The sequence below is a fragment of the Eriocheir sinensis genome, chromosome 68, assembly GCF_024679095.1.
Source record: "Eriocheir sinensis breed Jianghai 21 chromosome 68, ASM2467909v1, whole genome shotgun sequence".
NCBI classification, from domain to species: domain Eukaryota; kingdom Metazoa; phylum Arthropoda; class Malacostraca; order Decapoda; family Varunidae; genus Eriocheir; species Eriocheir sinensis.
The window spans coordinates 6,612,717-6,634,198 of record NC_066576.1 but is presented as its reverse complement, the minus strand read 5'-3'; the positions used below and the strand labels follow the sequence as shown (position 1 = coordinate 6,634,198).

The 21,482-nt window shown below is 42.4% G+C and overlaps 1 protein-coding gene across 3 annotated transcripts; it reads right to left on the bottom strand.

The window, feature by feature from the left end:
• On the bottom strand, positions 1 to 21,400 carry LOC126988232 (PHD finger protein 12-like). Of its 3 annotated transcripts, none has more exons than XR_007741758.1 (16): positions 21,025 to 21,400; positions 18,112 to 18,326; positions 16,894 to 16,963; positions 16,209 to 16,482; positions 15,726 to 15,831; positions 15,362 to 15,494; positions 14,695 to 14,865; positions 12,889 to 13,239; positions 12,340 to 12,701; positions 11,326 to 11,447; positions 10,011 to 10,256; positions 9,781 to 9,863; positions 8,828 to 9,034; positions 7,946 to 8,076; positions 931 to 6,757; positions 1 to 866 (listed from the first exon to the last, which is right to left on the bottom strand). XR_007741758.1 is itself a non-coding variant. In XM_050846255.1 (15 exons), exons 1-15 carry the CDS (start codon positions 21,073 to 21,075, stop codon positions 6,544 to 6,546), a joined length of 2,736 nt encoding a protein of 911 aa, XP_050702212.1. In that variant the 5' UTR covers positions 21,076 to 21,400; the 3' UTR covers positions 1 to 6,543. The 3 variants fall into 3 exon arrangements, 1 of the variants encoding a protein (XP_050702212.1); XR_007741757.1 differs by having other exon boundaries at positions 1 to 807; XM_050846255.1 differs by having other exon boundaries at positions 1 to 6,757.
• Positions 21,401 to 21,482: the final 82 nt, after the last annotated feature.

Below are 21,482 nucleotides of genomic sequence, written 5' to 3'. Positions count from 1 at the left end.
AAGGATTAATAATTTATATTTATTTCTTAGGCTTATTATTAGTATCTGGGAAACGTTGAATTTATGCCTCTTGAAATTCTTAGGATTCCTCCTAGTCCTACTCATACATAAAGGAGATTTAGACTATGTCAGCTGATACAAAAATAGTAATTTTCTATACATAATTATTAAAAAATGTGTTTGTGTGTGTGTGTGTGTGTGTGTGTGTATGAATGTCTTGTATGACTTACAAAATTAATACCACTACATTGACTTCAAGGAATCAGACAGTTACTCCATATAAAGTTAGATTGCATATACAATGTTAAAAAAATCAGTTTTACATAAATACATCACTTACGGTAACTGGAAAACCAATGGAAAAATAGGGCATCAGATTTTGTCAAGCAGCACTGGCCTCTCTCAACAATGGGGAATTTCTTCTCAGGACCTCGTGAGACCTTACAATTTATCAAGCAAGTACCAGAACCATTTAATAAGGAGTTTCTATAAGAGGCAAAATTGCACTCAACTGAAAATTACTTAATAGCTCTATAAATATAAATGAAAAGACTTCAAAGTGAAAAAAAAAGCACATTTGAAAGCTTAAGTCAAAATTTATGTAAGTACTAAGTCATTCTTGGTTGCAGTGAAGAAATTTTTAATGCAAGGGATCTAAAGCTGAAGGTTATTTCCTTAGTTTGATGTACAATCCCTATAATGATCCAGCAAAGACATATTCTGTTCATTCAGGATTGACAAGTCTTTGCTTCTTAACTTGTTACAGGTATTGCAAAGACACATTCTGTTCATTCAGGATTGACAAGTCTTTGCTTCTTGTTACAGGTATTGCAAAGACATTTTCTGTTCATTCAGGATTGACAAGTCTTTGCTTCTTAACTTGTTACAGGTATTGCAAAGACATTTTCTGTTCATTCAGGATTGATATACCTTTGCTTCTTTACTTGTTAAAGGTATTGAAGTAAATATGAATCCAAACTATTGCACTGAAAACAATTAATTCACAGGAGCACTGAAAAATTGGTCCACACATTGATTCTATACAAAGATGTTGTTTTGATAAAATTATTTGATGTCCTGTAATTTAATATTTGAAGTCATCTCAACAACCTTTCCATAAATTTAATACAACTTTTACTTGATAACAATTATCATACTTAATCAACTCAGGCTTTTAGATTCTTGCATTTTGAACAGTCCAACCAACTTGACACACCAAATTTACTGAGTACAAGCTAAATGAGGTAACATAGAATACAGGGCATGGCTTCCCATTCATAAATACTTTTGACCTTAATTTACACTGGCTCTGTTTGCATAGAATTGGAGTTACTTGATTTAGCATAAAAGAAAGATGTTTGGGGCAGTGTTGATATAAGAGTCAATATTTTTCCGCACCTCAGTTGGCACAAACATGGCCTCCGAAAAATACTGGCCTGGGTCTTGTGTTAATAATGTCGCAAGAGTAGGCGGACTTTCAGGCTTCAGTGGAATAAAATTTTGTACTCTTACCCAACATTAGTAAACTACCAGACAGTATTAGGAATATTGAGTCTACTATCATGTTCATGGTGGAAACTACTTATATTAAGATAATGGACCAAAAAAAAAGTATATTTCGTACTTCTCTATTGAACTTATTGTAACCTCATCGTTTTGCTTGCATTGAATTTTCAGCCACTGTTTAAATATTGTCACACTTTTCGGTTTCTTTTGGTGTGTAACAAGTACCGAGAAGGAAAAATTAAGTGGACCAGATTGCCGAGAAGGTAAAATTACTGCAAACAGGTGACATTAGGGTTGAGTGCACGGCCTCCAAAAATTCTTCAGAGGTCAAGGCGTGCTTACCCGTCGCCTCGCCAGTTCGCAGTCATTTTAATTTCCTTGGCAATTTTGACCACCTGCTTTATTTATTGGTATTTCTTACACACCAAAAGAACTGGAAAAGTGTGACATGATACAGCAACTGAGAATTCAATGCAAGCAAAACCGTGAGAGTTACAGCGACTTGAAGAAAACGAAGCTAAGACGAAATGTTTATTCACTCTTATTTTCCTTCCATTATCTTAATAAAACTAGTCTTACTGTGATTAAGCTCATGATATATGGCAAAGTATCATGAACATAATAGTTGACTCAGTGATCCTAAATATTATCTGGTGATTTGCTGATATCAGGCAAGAGTACAGCATTTCAGTGCAATGAAAACCTGAAAATCCTCCTACTCGCGATGTCATCAACCCAGTACCCAGGCCAATATCTTTCGGAGGCCACGGCACAAGGCTGTCTGTCATGGGGCCGCAGAACAGGCGACCCTTTGGCCATCTCTCCCCAGTCCTCCCTGCCTTACTCCTCTACAGAGATCTCTACAACTGGCTTGTTCCCAACTGCAATTTACATTCAAATATATATACCAGATACCAGAAGACTGGAATGGAAGCTACACTATGCCCATTTTTAAAGGGAAAGGAGATGCTTTGAAATGTGGTAAGTATAGGGGATAAGGTTTCTGGAGCATGGCAGGAAGGTAGATGAAAAAGTCCTGGAGAAGAGGCTGAGAAGGATGATAAGAATTGATAAATGTCAGTTTGGCTTTTGTCCTGGGAGGTCAACAACTGAAGCAATATATACTATGAGAGGGCTTCAGGAAAGGTTTATGGAGAAGAGGAGGAGACTGTATCATGTTTTTGTAGATCTAGAGAAGGCATTTGACAGAGTACCAAGGGAAATTATAAGATGGGCATTGAGAAGGCAAAGAGTACCAGAAAGATTGGTTGAATCGGTGATGGGACTATGTGAAGGTACAAAATCGAGAATGAAAACAGTGGTGGGAACATCAGACGAGTTCGAAATTGGAGTGTGGCTTCACCAGGGATCTGCCCTCAGCCCGCTCTTGTTTATAACAGTAATGGAGGAGGCAACAAAGGAAGCAAGAGGAGAGGCACCATGGGAGCTGCTGTACACAGATGACTTGGTGGTAAATGCTCAGAAGGGAAAGACTCCGAAGGTTTGGACATGTAAAGAGAGCAGGGGAGGATACAGTGCTGGGAGTTTTGGAGAGATTGGAGGTAGAAGGAAGGAGACCAGTTGGTAGACCTAGGAAAATGTGAAGGTGTATAAAGGAAGACTTAGCATTGATGGGATTGGATGAGCATCGGGCAGAATGGAGGAGAGCCATAAAGCGTCCAACCGCTCAGGAAGAGTGGAAGCAGATGTTTAATGAAATGATGATGATTCATATATATACTATACTATACTATGGGTTTCAGAGGCCGTGCTATATAATTTTTCGGTAAGAACTTTTTAACAAAGCATCAGGTAGGGATGATAATTTGACAAAGCAGGTTTCAGACTTTGCCCCGGTATTTGCAAGATCAGTGCAGAGTTGCCTAAAGGTGGAGGTAAGGCCATGCATGATCTGTGGGTTGCATGTAGTCTTGACCGCCATATGGCAATCTAGTACCATTCCTCCTGAATGGAAGAGGAGGCTGGTCATCCCTATCTGGAAAGGGAAAGGGGATTGCCAAGACTGCTACAACCACTGTGATATTATGCTGTTCAGTATGCCAGGTAAAGTGCTTGCTATTGCTGATGTGGAGTTGCAACCAGCTGTTGGCGCTGCAGAAACCTGAGCAGTTTGGGTTCACGCCTGGTAAGCTAACAACTTACTGTATCCTAGCGCCTCACTTACTGGTTGAAAGCCAACACAAGTTATATCTGGGGATGCTTGCAGCCCATGTTGATCAAAAGAAGCCAATTGATTCAGTGCATCGTGAGGCACTCTGTGATCTATGACTCCAGGGATTCCTGCAAGGATCATTGTCCTACTGAATGGCCTGTACCCTGGGACAGTTCCGTGAGTGTGGGGGTGTGCATGGGAGGGAGTTTTTTCCTGATGAATGCAGGAGCGAGGCAGGGTGTTTTTCTCATTTATTCTTATTTAACTAACCAATAAACAGCAGATGAGTGTGCATGGGTACCCAGGCCTAGTTTCTGACCCAAAGGTGCTAACCACCACGTGTGGGCATGATGAAAAGTGATGCAGCCAATGAGGTGGCGAAGTTAGGTTGTTGTTACGATGTGTATATTGAATTTACTGGAAAGAAAGAGTTTTGTCTGTAATTCACTGTCAGGATTAGGTTTTCACATAATAAGGTGGTGTGAATTGTTCCATGAAGAAACAATTGAATGGAATAGATACCATGAATCAAATAAAAATATAATGAGAGGCCTAAAGCTGATCTAGAAAAGACTTGACTTAAGGAATTATATTGCCAACAGGCTGGGAATTTTTTTCACTCTTGCAGATATTCACACTGAGACTGAGCAGCAGTATAACAAGAGTTCTTTCTACCACAGACAGAAGAGATGCTTTTGGATTTCTGCTCACACAACTTGGCAATATAAACTCTTGTCACTGATGTTAGGTAAAGATAAGTGGGAATGACTTCAAAAATTCAATGGACAAAATTATAAAAATATCAATACTTGTGTATAAGACTGCTCTTCTGTACATGAGTGAAAACATTTACAGCAAAGATAATACAATAATGACGAGTGTAAGGTGTGCGGGTGTGGGGGAACAGCTTGATCTGTGTGTTCAGCTGTGACTCACTGGAGGTGGGAGTTTCAGAATTTCTTGAGCCTATAGTCCAACCAAATTGTCGAGTCTGTTTGGGCGGAGGCTCCCAAGGGTCCATTTCTCCCCTCTGCTCTGCCACACAGCCCCAACACCTATTTTTTCCTCTCATATGTTACCTATAGCTTACATATGAGAGGAAGAGATAGGTGTTGGGACTGTGTGGCAGAGCAGAGGGGAGGAAAGGACCCACGGGAGCCTCCGCCCAAATGGACTCGACAATTTGGTTTCACTATCGATACTTAATAACGATAAGAATAAAATAACCAGTTGTATTCAACCTTGTCAGGGGGTTCAGCGGACTGAGCAAGAGAGTTCACATGAGCCAGACACATTTGTTATCTTGCCTGTCTATTCATTCAACAACAATTCCTATGCCTTTGGCCTTTTCTGAGCCTCTGTGCAGAGTGAGGTCAAGAGTGTTGGGAAGGCATTCAGTAATATGGCTATTGAAGCATTTCTTAACCCAAATAAAGAGCAGTACAGCAGCATACATAGCACGACCAAAGCATCAGGTACATACTCCGTTCCCAGACTGCCAACAACAAACTGATGGCCGACTGGAAGATTTGTATCTGTTCTTGACTTTAAAAATCAGAACAGAAATAAACTCCCAGAACCATTACCCACTAATTAAAGTTTTTGTTGCTCTCCTTTTCACAATTTAACTTTGGTGCAGCCTTAACAGTTTGGCAGTCTACACATGAGCTTGTTTTGTAGAACATTCCCAGATCACACTCAGCTCTAAAAATACAAGTATACAAATTTTACAATATATCCTATCACCAATTCCTGTATATTGATGAAGTCTTTGCTAAAATAATAAAATCTTTTAACACAAAAACACATTTTCTGAAAATTTACAAGACTGCTAAAAAGAAGGTGGCTGGAGGATGAGTGTGAATAGTTCCTGAATCAATGAGTATGAGCTTTAACTTGGCTATGTACACAAGGACAGACAGGCCACAAGACGCCTGGGTGGGAGAAAGGAGGAGGTGAGGGTTGGCTGGCCAGGCAACACAGGAAGTTAGGACTCCTCATGTAAGATTTACTCTATCCATATAAAATAACATCATTGAATTTGTACATTATGTACAATATTTGTCAGTTTATAAGGACATTCATTAAGTGTACTATTTACATAATTTGCTACATAATATATTAGCACTAAAAATACATATAGATTGTTCAATATTGAGAGCTGTAGATAACACAGAAGCCTTCTTGGTACACAAAATATAAGCTACAACCATGTACCAACATCATCTCTTATAAGAAACTGGATAAAATTACAAATATTACTCATAACAAAATGCTTTTAAAGAAGCCGCCAGAAGAAAAATCTGGAGGCAAGCGGTAAGAAACGGCAGCACCGCCCACTGAGCCCGCGAGGCTGTGTCCCGACAGTTTGGGTCCATCATATTTGTGCAGAAACTTGCCATCATGCTCCCTGCACGACCCTCACCAGTCCACCGGGCATGGCTGCTGAAAGGTCACTCAGTTGCACTGCGCACTCCCTCCCTCCACGGGGCAGCCTTTTCCTGGGGTCAGTGACAGTGTGTGAACACATAAGTTTTAGAGATTCTGATAAAATCAAATGCCCGTCACTTCCGACATCACGTGGTCCTGTTTGGTCATCTCTCGTAATAAAATATGAGCATTGTCTCTTACAAGGCAAAGTTCTTTTCAATAGCAGCAGCTGTAGCTTTGTTTGCACTTTCTTGGAATATATCCAATTTCCCAGTCTCAAAATACCAAATCTATTAAATAGGATTCCTATTATTTTCATTATATGTATATTTATATAAACTCTAGACTTTAAACACTTTTCAATAACCGTCATTAGAAACAATCTGTTGATGCTATCAAATCAAAATTATTGTCAAATTAATTTTGGATTAATCTCATGACTTTGTGGTTTTCTCCTTTTTAGGTTTCTCTTCCTCTTCTTCTTCATCCTCTTCTTCCTCTTCAACCTCTTCTTTGACTTTCGTTTCCTCTTCCTGCTCAGCCTCTTCCTCGCTCTGCTTAAAGAACTTTTCATAGGTCTTGAGAGTTGTGTCCACCCAGTCTGCCTTGCTGGCCTCCTCCATGATGCTGAACACAAAGGGGATGCACCTGGAAAACACCCTTCATTACCTTCAAGACAGCCTGACACTCCCTACTGCTAGACTAATACATCATTACACGTCTACTAACTATGCAAAACGCCTACTATGTGAGAACTTGAAAATATAACCTACAACTCAAAGTCCTCAAGCTGAACCCATGCTATACAAGGGGGAGGCAAGGACTGGCCTAAATCTGTTGTGTACGCTGACTGCCCAACACCCGTCCTGTACTATGCTCCCATCGTTAAGGTTACGGACAACCGACAACTCGCTCCCGGATGGCCACACGGGCATTGCCAGTAGCCACAATGGTTAGAGGAAAACAGCCAGTGTGATGCCACCTTAAGGCAGTGAGGCCGCTGACCGGGTGAGCGCCGGTGATGACGTCATTTTACTCCCAGCGAATCACAAGTGTGTTTTCGTAGCTCGGCCAATCATAAGGCTTCATCTGTTGCTTTAAAACAACCCGTTCTCTCTTCCTGTTTTCTTCATTTTTCCAAGGTAAGTATTTTGAGATAACAAGGGAGTACAGGAGGAAAAAAAGTGAGCTCCAGGGGGCAGCATGAGCCAATTATAATGGCGGCGCTATAAACAGTTGCCTGTGCCATGATGGGCTTGGGGCCGACCATCAGGCCCAGATGGATAGTCTACCAGCGCCATAGCCCACATGGAGGGGGGGGGGAACTCCATGGGTCGGAACTGATAAGCGCTTTTTAAGTGTTTCCAGTACCTCAAGTTTAGTGCCATTGTAGCAGTCACCACTCAAATTCCGTGTTCCTTCCCCTCAGTGACAAGAAAATGGGACGCGACAAGACAGACTGGCAGACACAGTGACGATGGACATTACATGAAAACACTGAGAATCTTAGTCTCTCTTTGCAGCGCCCCATTTTCTTGTCACTGAGGGGAAGGAACACGGAATTTGAGCGGTGACTGCTACACCATACCTTCAAAATGAAACGAGCGCGAAAGTCGAGGGGGTACTGTGCAATGCCAAAATTGAATTAAGTACGGGAACGATAAAAATTAGGGAGGAAAAGTAGTTTTAAGTATTTTTAAGTAAACATAAGTGTCGCCTGGACTGTCTTTTGTTTGAAAATGCTAGTGAGAGGTTGATGAGCAGTTACCATTGATGCCTTCATTAAATTTTGGCATTACAACTGCATACTATGAAGGTGATCCCTCAAGTACTCACCCAAACAACATGTGGGAGCCGTGGTGCAGCACAGCCCCGCCTTCCCAGCCACCCGTCGCAGCTGTGGGGGCGCCCCGGGACGCAGCTCCTGCTTTCGCCTTGCCTCGCTTGCAGTTACATCGGGTGAGGGACTGCCGTGGGGAAAAAAAGGTTGTCACTGTCACCATTGTTCACTGAAGTCCACAATTCACTCATCAGCCTCAGCGCCGTCACAAAGCAAATAAACAGGTGAGACTTTCAGAGCAGACCAGATATAAGATTCATTGATGAGAAGGAAAACAATCCCAACTAAAGATAAAAAAAACTTAATAGGAATGCCCAAACACCTAGTAATAATAATAATAATAATAATAATAATAATAATAATAATAATAATAATAATGAGGAGGAGGAGGAGAAAAATTAGAAGACAAAGAAAAAAAGGAGGAGGAGGAGGAGGACGAGGAAGAGGAGAAGAAAAATTAGAAGACAAAGAAGAAAAAAAGAAGGAGGAGGAGGAGGAGGAAGAGGAGAAGAAAAATTAGAAGACAAAAAAAAGAAAAAAAGGAGGAGGAGGAGAGAAGGAGGAGGACGAGGAAGAGGAGAAGAAAAATTAGAAGAAGACAAAGAAGAAAAAAAGGAGGAGGAGGAGGAGGAGAGAAGGACGAGGAAGACGAGAAGAAAAATTAGAAGAAGACAAAAGAAGAAAAAAAGAGAAGGATGAGGATGAGGATGAGGATGAGGATGAGAAAAAGAAGAAACAGAAGATAAAAATTATGACAGATATAATTGGTAGAAGAACAAGACGGAGGAGCCTGCAGAAAGAAAAACAGTAGTAGAAGGACAAGATGAAAAAGAACAAGAACAAGAACATAACCACACACTCTCTCCTGCATCACCTACCTGGCCGGGGGTGTCTGTCATGGCCTCTTGTCCGGACTGACCTCCTTGCAAGCTACGTCTCTGGTTGATGATGGACCGGACCTGCTGGAGTAGGGGGGGAGGGGGCGCCTGGCTGACGGTTCGCTCACTGGGGTCATACTGGTAGAGAACGCTGTCCACACGAGAGCCATAGCAGCTGTAGTTGAGCAGCTCGTAGTGGCCTGTGTACTGCAGGGAAGGATCATGTTAGTATTTTTCCTCCTTTTTTAATCTTGGCTGTGAGTGTGTGTATAGAGATTTGTAGCCTAAATCTATTGTGTACACAGACAGCAAAGAGGAGAGGAGAAGAACACATCCTGAAACTTTGAGGTAGAGGATAGAAGACCACCAGGAGGCCAAGGAAGATGTGGAGAAAGGTGGTGGAGGAAGATATGAGGAGGCTGAACATCACGGTAGAAATGGCTATGGACCGGCAACAGTGGAGGAGGCTCATATCCCGTCCAACCCCACCATAGGGAATAAATGGACGTTAAACGATGATGATGATGATGATGATGATGACACAGACTGCACAACACCTATCCTGTACTACACTCCCATCATCAGGAGGCATTGTGGTGGTGGAAATGCTGGACTCAAAATTGATACTGAAGTCATGTTTTGGGAAATATATGGAAAATGTCAGGGGCCAGTGTCCAGGTCACATATCCAATCTCTTGTCACCTATGATCTATATTTCTCACAATTATGTACCTGCCTAGTGTGCATACGCAGACTTAATGGTATAAATGATTTTCCTGCTGTGTAAGTAACTGTTTATATCTTGGGGGGAAAAAAAAAAAAAAAAACCCAGCCAGCAGTAAGGTTTGGTCCAAAAATTTTTCCTACAGTCTAAAATTACTAAAACCACATATCTTGATTTACAGTCCCCCGAGCCATCCTTCTGATCACAAGAATAATCAAGACTTCCTTACCTCATCAAAAAATATTGCTGCGTGCTCCTGGGATATGTAGTTACAGTGGCCATATTTACTCAAATCTAAGTGGTTATGGCTTCCTGAAAAGATAAGTAAATATACAAATAAATTACTGAAAACTACTGTATTACCTAGATCTTTTCCCATAATATTAACTATGCATTTAGAAAGTATGAAAATACAAACAAAATACAAACAATTAGTAACTGGTGTGCCTTCCAGCTTACCTTTCCCCACCCTCATTATCCTGTAGGTCATGAGCACAGGTTCAGAGCTGTAGGTGGGGGTGGGGCTCTTGACGGCCCAGTCCTGCAAGTGAGAGTCCTGGACAAGGGGGCAGACAAGGGCACGAGCAGGCAGAGGCTTGGTCACCACAGGGGGCGTGGAGGGGCCAGGCGGACACAGCAGCTGCTCCAGTCTCTGCCATGCTAACACGTCCACCACCGAGCGCTCCAGCTGATTCAGGGACACATCTGGGCCAAAGAACCAATTACACAAGATTCATTAATTAATTCTTTCAAGACTCCTCCAGGGCAAAGTTCATTAACCCTATAATTTGTTTATAATTTTAAGAAACGGTATTTTTTTTTTTACGTCTACAGCTATAATGCTCGTAGGCTTGCTTGAGGGGCCTGGATGGTGTTCGGCCCCAGCCCGTCATGGCGCAGGCAAGTGTTTATAGTGGCGCCATCTTCTCTTGGCTCATGCTGCCCCCCGGAACTCGTTCTTGATTAACTTGGACGGTTTCCTCTAGAGTCCGGGTTGATGGGTGGTCTTCAGGACAGCATGTGGGTAGTTTTAAGCCACTCGGCGGTGACTGAAAAATCCGAGGTGGTAGCGTGGGGATTCAAACCCGCGTCGTCCATCACGCGGTGAATGTGGGCCCAGCACGCTACCACTCAGCATAATGTAGTTGTTGTTTTCAGGTGGAAGGACTTAGCCCTTGCTCAGATTCCCTTATCAAAGCAACAAAGTAAAACAGAAATCAAAATCTGAACAATGGAAGGTTGAGCTGCTTGCTGCTTTTTCTTCTAAATATCACTTTTCCACCTGACATCACCAAAGGGCAAACTTAAGCCCCAGTATTTTTCTGCACATTTTTCCTCCTCATATATGATCTGAAGGATTTATTTATTTTTTTTTTTTTACAACAAAGGAGGCAGCTCAAGGGCACACAAAAAAAGAAAACAATAATAAAAAAAAGCCTGCTCCTCGCTGCTCCTAAAAAAGAAACAAAAGAGGTGGCCGAAAGCAAGATCAAATACGGGAGGAGAGATGTCCTGATACATAAATGAATGAGATCTTCAATGGATGGTCAAAGCCAGTGTCAACCAAGGAAGGCAAAATAGTGCAGAATGACCAATCGATCCTGGACTTGCATAGAGTCTGCTAAATATCATGCAGAATGAAGAACCACCACGAAGAAAGCAAGGCAAACATGCAAGCCTTTCAAAATGGAGGTAGAGTAAATCTGCCCACTGTGGGAGGGAAAGCTGGGATAAACAGATGTGTGGGTCAACTGTAGCCGTGGTGGATACTTACCCTGCTTGCCAGTGATGGAGCTCTGCAAGGAGGAGGCCAGCGAGGTTAACGTCTCAGACAGAATTTCAGAGGCCGTTTGTTTCCTTTGGCGAGGAGCCTTCACCCCTGGAGTAGCAATGCCCCTTGGGGAAGAAGGTCACACAATTTAACATATTTTTCCTGCTTCACAAACAGTACCTTTTACTTACATTTCAAAGTCAGAATAATACTTATATAGACTTAACACTAACAAAATAGAACCTCGAGAGATCCAAATTTTGGATACTCGACCTCCTGCCATAAAACAACCATCAGGACTGCCACAATAGCTTTGGCAAGACAGACTCATCACAGCCCCACACCAGCAGCAAGCTTGCAGCCACCAGACAGAGCAGCTGGTTCTTGCCCATCTCATAGATCAAGTTATTAATCAAAACAAAAACAAAACAAAAAAAAGGGAAAGTACATATATTAGGTTCTCATTGTACTATATGCCCTTCATGTAAGCAAATCTGCAGTTATGCAACAAATATACTTTTCCCTATAATTCAATACACAGACTCATGCAAGTCAGCGCTATCAGTGCAGTGTGCATGCCACATGGCATCCGCTACAGTGTGTTGCAAGTATGTACGCACAGGAGGCAATATAGTTGTTAGAGGCACCCTAACAATGAATTGCAGTGTGTTGCTTTATTGCTAAATTTATCAATATACAAATAAAGTGATAATTCCCATTTGTCCCCTGGAGCCTACACACCTCATAATTTCAGCAAGTACTTAGAGGTATGGACTCACTATTATAAATATTCTAGAAAGTTTAGAGAAAGTACATTTACCATCAAGCCATATGAATGAGACCAAAGGAAAGATCTAGCAGGACCACTTCTTTAGTAAATGATAACTGCCTAGGGACCTTAGAAACATTTAACGTTCAAAATTCTGGCAACTAAGTTGCATTTAAAACCTATATGAACATATGAATATGAAATTTTTTTTACCATCTTTTAAGACACAAATTCACAGAAACACTCACTTTCCTTTCTGGTTTTTAAGAATGCCCTTCTTGGCAGGCAGGTACGGTGCGGGTGCCTGGAAGTTATTGTTGACCGTGGCCTGCTGCCGCCGCGGGTCAGTGGTGAAGCGATGGTGCTTGCCAGCAATCAACTCATGGGCCGACAGATCACCGTTCATGCATCCCGGCCGCTCCAGAGATGGAGCCCCATCACTCCCTGTACTGTTGCTGCCGGCGCCACTACTGCTGCTGCCGCTGCAGCCCAGGGGGACGGGTCCATTGAGCTCCTTGGATCGTTCTGAGGCTTTGCTGAGGCTGTTGGAGGTGCTGTGGGCCAGGTGCTTTACTATGCTTGCTTGCAAGCATAACAGGCTTGCCAACCACTGATAAAGCAAAAGAAAGATGATGTATGCTTTAAGGCAGGATAATTAAGAGGAAGAGGAATTTGTGCATAAAAAGCAAGGCCGATAACTTTTATTGACATCTTCAATGAAAAGAATGAGGCATCAGGACAACAAATAGACATAAGCAAGGGAGCATGGAATCAAAGTTAATGAATGGATAACGCACCTCATCAATTTCTTCTTTTGTTGCATTTTTCCTCTCTGTCTCATTTCTTTTGTCCCCTGTCTTCACCCCCTCAGAGATGTCATTCCCCTCCTCCATTGGAGTGACCCCTGGCTCCTCCTTCACCTCCAGCCTCTGAGTTAGCTGCATGTTGGAGGCAGTGGTGGAGGCTATGGTCGTGGCAGCAGTGGTGATGGGCCTCTCCTTGCTGGCAGTGGTGAAAGCAGGTACAGTGGTGGCAGTAGAGGCCTCGAGGTCTGATGAGAAGGGGGGTGCCAAGAGGTAAAGCGGCGGGCCATGGCGAGGCAGCAAGTCAGGAGGATCTGCATACTGGTCTTTGACAGCTTGCGGCACCTGTGGGAGAGAGGAATGTTACTCGTATTTGCTTGTTTGTTTACTGAAAGATGACCTCCAACTGATAGCAAGTTCTACTTTAACCCGGTAGCAGCGACGGGCCAAATTTGTGGCTTTACCGTGTAGCAGCGATGGGCCAAATTTGTGGCTTTACAGTGTAGCAGCGATGGGCCAAATTTGTGGCTTTACCGTGTAGCAGCGATGGGCCAAATTTGTGGCTTTACCGTGTAGCAGCGACGGGCCAAATTTGTGGCTTTACCATGTAGCAGCGACGGGCCAAATTTGTGGCTTTCCCGTGTAGCAGCGACGGGCCAAATTTGTGGCTTTTCCGTGTAGCAGCGACGGGCCAAATTTGTGGCTTTACCGTGTAGCAGCGACGGGCCAAATTTGTGGCTTTACCGTGTAGCAGCGACGGGCCAAATTTGTGGCTTTACCGTGTAGCAGCGACGGGCCAAATTTGTGGCTTTACCGTGTAGCAACGACGGGCCAAATTTGTGGCTTTACCATGTAGCAGCGATGGGCCAAATTTGTGCCATGATTTAAACCCCCCCAAATAGATGATACATAAACTGATCACAAATGCTTTGATATATATTATGAAATGGTTTGTGTGAGTGATGATTTTTTCTCATTTTTCTCGCTTAGAGGGACCATTAAGAAACATGATCCCCGCTGCTACCGGGTTAAAAAAGAAACTTTTTAATTATCTCCCTCAAACAATGGAAGATAGAATAGTAAGGAAAAGAAACACATATTATTCTTATTTGAAAAGCTTGACAACCCTTATGAAGAGAAATAAAGATGAATGCATAAATTTACATAAACTTTGCTCAGGGAAAATTTTAAACAATCATCAATATTAGAAACAATCAGAAGAAGCCACATGACCAATTTGACATGAGCTCCAGGCAAACCCGAGGTGTTGCTCATTTCCTTCCCTCAACTTCATGTAATATTAAAGTCACATCCCTTTAAGGTATCAGGACACCTCTCCTCCCGAAACTGACCTATCTTTCGGCCACTCCTCTAACTCTTTTTAGGAACAGTGAGTAACGGCCTTATTTTTCACATTTGTTACTTTTTTTTTATGCCCTTGAGCTGACTCATCTGCTGGAAAAAAAAGTACCTCTAAGGCCCAGTGAAATAAGGAGACACATCCTTAACCTCCATCTTTCAGGAATCCCGAAGTAAATGAGCAAAAACATAAACAAAACACCAGTTGTAACATTATCAATATAGAAAAAATAAAAAAATGCATATTTCTCTAGTTATTTGGGGCTCAGTTTATTTCTAACAATGTATACCTTTTTTTTTTACAGCAAAGGAGACAGCACAAGGGCACAAAAAAAGGAAACAATAAAAAAAAAAAGCCCGCTACTCGCTGCTCCTGTAAAGAGTCTGAAGAGGTTGCCGAAAGAGCGGTCAATTACGTGAACCTTAACGACCTGCACTTACTCGTATTCTGGACCTGAGGGCTCGCCGCACTTTGTACCTGAAGGGTGGGTTCTTTCTGTGCACCTGCTGGAAGAACTTGAGGCGAATGGCGTCCTGGTCTACTGGGACAGTGAATTTATCCCACAGCTTGACCCTCTCTGTTAGACTGTGGGATGTTAGCAGTGTTGAGTCCTGGAAGAAAGACAAGATACTCTGTGACATGGGAGTCATGAGTCATGCGTATTTGACAAAGGCAAGTACAGCCGTCCCTCAAATAGTACAGTTTCCAATAGTTCTGTTTCGGTTTTATACAGATTGTCACAGAAGATCTTTTAAGGAGTTTTAAATTTCTTGCTTGTCGGGAAATTTAAAAATCAAAAAAAAAATCTATGAAAATCCACATAAAACCACACTGAACTATTGGAAACCGTACTATTTGAGGGATGACTGTGTATGGTAAAGTTAAAGATGTCATATCCCTTATAGCAGATAGCAGTGGAACCTCGGTCGTTGAGTGACTGTCATCTCGAACAAGTCTGCTGAACATATTTTCTGAACAAAGAACACAGCGGTTTCTGAACAGAATCTCAGTTCCCAAACAAGCAAGATGGGCAGCTCCATTTGATTCCTGATGAAAAAACAAATAATACAGATATTTCAGTAATAACCGAACTGTCACAAGTCTCACCACAAAGTGTTCCGGATGGTTGGGGCACATCCATTTGTTCATGGGTGGCGTGGTGAGGGGAGGGTCCAGACAGTCCAGATGGAAGAACAGCTGGCAGTAGTCACAGGGGATGAGGGGACCTGTGCGACAGCTCCTGCAGGAAGACACACACAATGTCGTACCCTTCCTAAGAGACTCGGTGTACTGTACTTTGTTCAGATGATAAACATGACTCAAACACACGCTAAAAGTCTTGTTCACTTGACTGTTTAATGAAAAGAACCTTCTGCTTGCCACAGACACCAATACATGAGTTTCAATGAGCCTGTCAGACATGTCTGCTATTTGCCTGACTGGCTCACACCTACAGGAATGAGTGACTCACTTGTTGCACTGAAAGCACAGTTTGGCCGGCAAGGGCACCAGTCCATTGTCCAGCTCGTAGGCCTTCTTCTTCTGAGATCCTTTTCTATTCCCGTTACCTTTATTCACTGTAAAATATAACAATAAACCAATTAAACATATAAATAAAAATAAATTATCACCCTCTTAAAATGGTAGATCTACTAATTTTGGAGGCTATTCTTTAAAATAAATTAACTTTTAATTGAACTTGTCCTTTCCCATGTAATGCAGTTACTATTATATAATATAATATAATATAATATAATATATATATATATATATATATATATATATATATATATATATATATATATATATATATATATATATATATATATATATATATATATATATACCGTGTTTCCAGCCATATGACGCACTTTTTTTTATAAAAATAAGATTTGAAAAGCCACCCTGTCTACAGTACACAGCTCTGGGCAGCCAATACAGTCCCATCACTTACTCTTTGCTTCTCCAGGGAAGCTGGAGGGCAGCTGCATCTCTGTTGGTAAAGCAAACTGTGTTGGGTTGATGGATGCTGCAGCCTTGACTAGGGTGAGCAGAGGAGAGTCAGACACCTCAAACTCCTTCCCCCCAGAACAAACCCTCTTGTCATTAACCTCAGACTTGCCAAGGGCTGCAAGTGCCCCCTTGTCATCCTCCTTTTCTTTCCTCTTGATGCCCTTGGCACTCTTGTTAGACTTGCCGCTGGACACGGATGTTCTGTCATCATCAGGCTGCAAAGACCTTGATCATTAGCAAATGTCTTCTGCTTTGATGAAACTTTAATTCTGACAGTCATTAAATTATTGATGCAATGACTCTCCAAGCATTTAGTGGCAAGTTTCCATAGAAATATTTCTATCTTTCTAATGCATGGATCATCTGAAAGTAAGCCTGAAGCTGACCATTATGAACATCTAAGCAACACTGGTAACAAGATTATATATAAGTTATAAACTTAGGCTATCATAACACATAAATGCCTGAGTCATTCCAAGCAGCACACACTTTAGCCAGACATCTACAACCCTTTTACAGATCAGTACTGATATCCATCTCACACAGCCTGTGCACCCCCAGCCACCACTACACTAATACACCCAGCCTTGCACAAACCCCAGCCAGGGCTGTGTTCCAACACTCACCCCTGTCACCCTGCACTGGTGACATGCCCAGCGGCCCATGGGTATCTCCTCCTCATCCAGTGGTGGGTCACTGAGGGAAGGAAGGTTTAGGTGAGCCACAAAATGTTATATACTTTTTACCATTCCCACCAGGCTCAAAGAAATATGTGTACTGCCATTTATGATTTTATTAACAATCAGTTAACAAATTTATTTCTTGTTTCTAGAAAGGATTTATGAGGGATGATAATTACTTCATTTAGAGTAACTGATAATAAGCTTTGAGGAAAAATAAGTAACTCAAAATAATACAATAAATAAATAAATAAACCTTGTGGTCTGGGCCAGCCCACCTCCTAATCCCTTTGGATACCTGCAGAAAGCATTCATGGTCTAAGCCAGATTGCCTCCCAACCATTCCTAGTACCCACTGAAAGTATCTATAGCCTGCTCTCAAAGCACAGGCATGTTTTTCCATATGGCTGCCCTAAGTCATTGATGCATGCAGTTTTTGTTATTGATTCAGCATCATTCAGTCAGTTTATCAGATGTTTCTCAAAATTAAACTGGTTCTTCCTTGGTCAATGTAACACCTTTCCATCAAGAAATAGTTTTAGAATAATCCTACTTAAAAAGAGACAGACACACATAAGCAGGCAGACAAACACACATCACTAGAAAACATAACCTCCTTGGCTTAGGCCAAAGTAATGATGGCACATTAGCATGTCTGGCGCCATTCTGATCTCCGCTGTGGCAGACGGTCACTGTTCTTCCCCTAAACCTATCAACAGTGGTGTTCCACAGGGCTCTGTCCCATCACTTGAGTAGTGGGCTTTTTTTTTTCTTTTTTTTTTTTTGCACTCTTTTTGTTGCCCTTGACCCATTTTCTTTAATGTAAAAAAATATGTATAAATAAAATAAAAAATAAAAGATGGTGCCAGCCAACATGAAATTCCTCAAGTCCCATCCCCTTACACCATGAAATAATCTCACGATGATAATGATCCATTCATGTCAGAGGAGGCTGGAGTTGCAGATGACAATAAAATAGGTGATCGCCACTACTCTAAGTAAAGGGCAAGAATGGGGATCAGTTAGGTCTCTCCCAGACAGGGTAGACTAGGGAAACAAAGGCCATGAATAAAATTTCCATATCACCTGCATACATCAACATGACTCTCACCATACTCAGACCTCTAGGGATAACACAACATTCTGGCACGCTGCAAGACTTACTGGCACATGAGGTGGAAGGAGGCCGGACACACATCGCAGCATATCAGGTCACCACCCTCCCCGCAGGCATCGCACGAGTCATGGTTGTGGCCCCGGCCTGGCCGTCGGAAGTAAGGGTGTGCAGCCAGGCCCTCCTTGGTGCCTGTTCCTGACCCTCCACTCAGCTGCTTGGTGAGGTCTCGACTACCAGGAGGTGCAGTCAGGGCGAGGATTTGCTGGAGGCATCAAGAAAATGGCTTTTTCATGGAGTTAAAATCTTATGAATGCTTAAAAGTTGGGTAAATTGTATGAGGCACCATAATAAACTTAATATGTTGTTCAATTTTTAACAAAACTAGCACGGCATAATAATTCAAATACAAAAACACTACACTAATAATAAAGTGACAATGAAACTTTCTAGTTAGCTAAGAAAATTATGAAGCTCTTCTCAACAGACAAGTTAGTGTTCATGGCACTCTGAACGTAAAGATTTATATAAATAAAACATTTCCTTATAAAAGTCTTAGTTTCACTCCATATGAGAGGTTGTTTTTGCACTGAGATGACGCCACTCAATTGTTCCCCATCCCAGCGGCAAAAACAGCCACTATGACTCCTAGTACATAAGAGGCTGAAGGCCGGGCACGGGAACCTGATAATTTCCTAACTTATCCCTCTTTTTGATGGTAAAAGAAACAGTCCAAGCGCAGACAAAAAAGTCTGCAAAGATGCTCATCCTATAAAGGTACTAACAAAACACTAAAACACTCAACGTTTGAAACCAGTGGCTCTGCCTATCCATGTTCCAGCTAGTCCTGACAGGCAGCTGTTGATGAATAAGTGGCAGGTGGAACATGGGCTGATGGTGTGTATCTACATGTATTTAATTAGTTGTGATTAGCTATGCTCGTAGGGCTCTGTCTCTAAGTCTCCAATGGCTAAACTTAGCTTTATATTAATTTAGTTTTCTTGATGGGAACTCCTTGTTCTGGCTGTTTTTTTATTTTTTTTCATTTATTTATTTATTTTTTGCTTAATGTATCTATTCAGAAAGCCGTTTGTTAATATATTTCAAGCATCTTGTCTTCTTCAACTTCCTTTCATGTCCTCTAGTTACTCCCCGTCCCATACAAACAGATCCTCTCTGTCAATTTTGTCTAATCCCTGCATTGCCCTGAACCACCTGGCTCTCAGACTGTCCCTGGAGAAGAGTTGTCAAATGCTCTGATGGTAGACAACAAGGTAAGCATGGCAAAGCATGTGTTAAGCAATCATCCTTCCACTTTTTGTACATAGGTAATTATCACAATGTTGCTAGACAGAAACAAAAGCTAATTACCCACCATCTCCATATCTGCATCTATGGAACCTTCTTGGTGGATTTTTTTTTTTTTTTTTTGCACCAACACAAAAGGAAGAATAATGTGGAGACACAAAACCATTTCAAAACAATAAGCTAGAAAAAAACTATTCTTCCAATCTGTTTCTATCTAAGCTTATGACCCCCCGAGCCATTTCTCCTCAACACTCTTGATCTATAGCATACTTTATTTCTGTTAGTCCATTTTAAGCGTAAATAATGAGTGTTTGGTCACTCCACTCAACTGAGCAGTCTCTTTCCTAAATTTGTCTATCTATGATACAGGGCTAGATCTAACTTACTCGATAAATTATTTCCTTTTATTCCAGCGGGTCTTTAATATGCATTACTGTATAAGTTAAAGTTTCTCTTTCTGTGATGCTAAAATGAATTCCCAGTAAGAGCATTCTATTTTGTACTTTTGTAACACTCCTTGATATTTAAAATCCATTGCCAGTACCTTTTCAAAACAAAATTTCCATTTCTTTTACCCAACATTATTGATCTGGGGTGTTTTTTTAAGGCTGTATTTCACAATTAGTAGCTTTTCTAAGTTTGCTTGGGGAGGGAGCACCAACAGCCATGCAGTCCTGACCCTGCTCTTGTGAGGCTTGTTCTTGTTCTCTCTTGGTGTGTAGTCACCCCACTATAGCAACCAAGATATGCATTATGTGACAGGTCATGTGTACCAGCTGTGTTAAACATATGTGTGTGATGTTGTGAGGGGCATTGTGTGCAAAGATACATCAACTTGCATATAACACAAAGCCACATGCCAAATACTAGGTTCTGGGGATATGAAAATAGAAAAGTGAGCCTGCCCGCCTTGCCTTGCAGCACTTTGTCACGGCACTGGTAAAAGTATGATGCTCTTTAACCCTTCCTTCACTTTCAAGGGTGTAATTGCTCTAAACAAAGAATGGCTGTGGTACATTCAACACACAAGGTTCCTGATCCCTTAGCTTTGTTGTTTACAATTGATTGGAAAGCACTATAACGTATAACTCCACCCTGGCTTGTCTCTGGCCCCGGCAATATGTTATTATGGCAAACAACCTGGTTAACATACACTTAAACAGCAGATACAAACATGTTTATAACACTGACAATTAGTTTACTGATTAACTGCCACTATGCACTGACTGAATTAATGATTAGCTGGACAAAGAATGCTGAAGACAAAACTAACTGCATACTGAATAGAAGGCTGTGACAACACCTCCCCACCCCAGGCTGCCCCAGGAAGGCATGAGGCATAACAAGACTTTCCCACACCAAGGCAGACTAAGAGCACCCTCCCTAACCCCCCCGTGAGTGGGCCACCCTCGCCCCCCCCCGCCCGGCGCCCAGGCACACCCCCGCAGCATGAGCGACCCTGTCAAAACCCCACACCCTCCCTGCCCTGATAATCTAGACGTGCCCTGAATAAAGAGAGAAAGCAGGGGGACGTGTGGGGCGTGTGGGGGCGGCGGGGCGAGGGGCCAGCCAGGGTGCCAACACAAGATGGAGGCGGCTGACTCTCCTCTGGACCCCACCGCCTCACCACTCCAAGCCCCCGATTCTATACTCACCGGCATCAGACCGCTCATAGAGTCCACGTCGTAGTCCATCGAGGTCATCATGAAGTCCTGGAGGCCTCACTTTGACTAGACAACGCGCTAGTGCATGACAGTCACCCAATTTGTCTTCCCCCCGTTCACTGGAAGCATCGGGTCCAACACCACCGAGAGTCCCTCATATATCTGGTCTTTCCTCGCTCCACACGGGTTCCACGGGGCGAACCACCTTATATTTACACTCCTCCAGGGTGCGGGGGTGATATATAATCCCCACTCGGTCCTACATCCCCACGTGTCTTAGCATGAAGCAAAAAGGACCGCCTCCCAAGCCTCAGTTTACAATGTTTCCTTGGCGCTAATGTCGGGGCTGAAAATAGACTCCTAAATCCAAACAAACCAGCCACTAACCCGGGCCACAGACACCTGAGCATCGCCTTCACCGCCCCCAGCACGCCCTCAAACGCACTCGA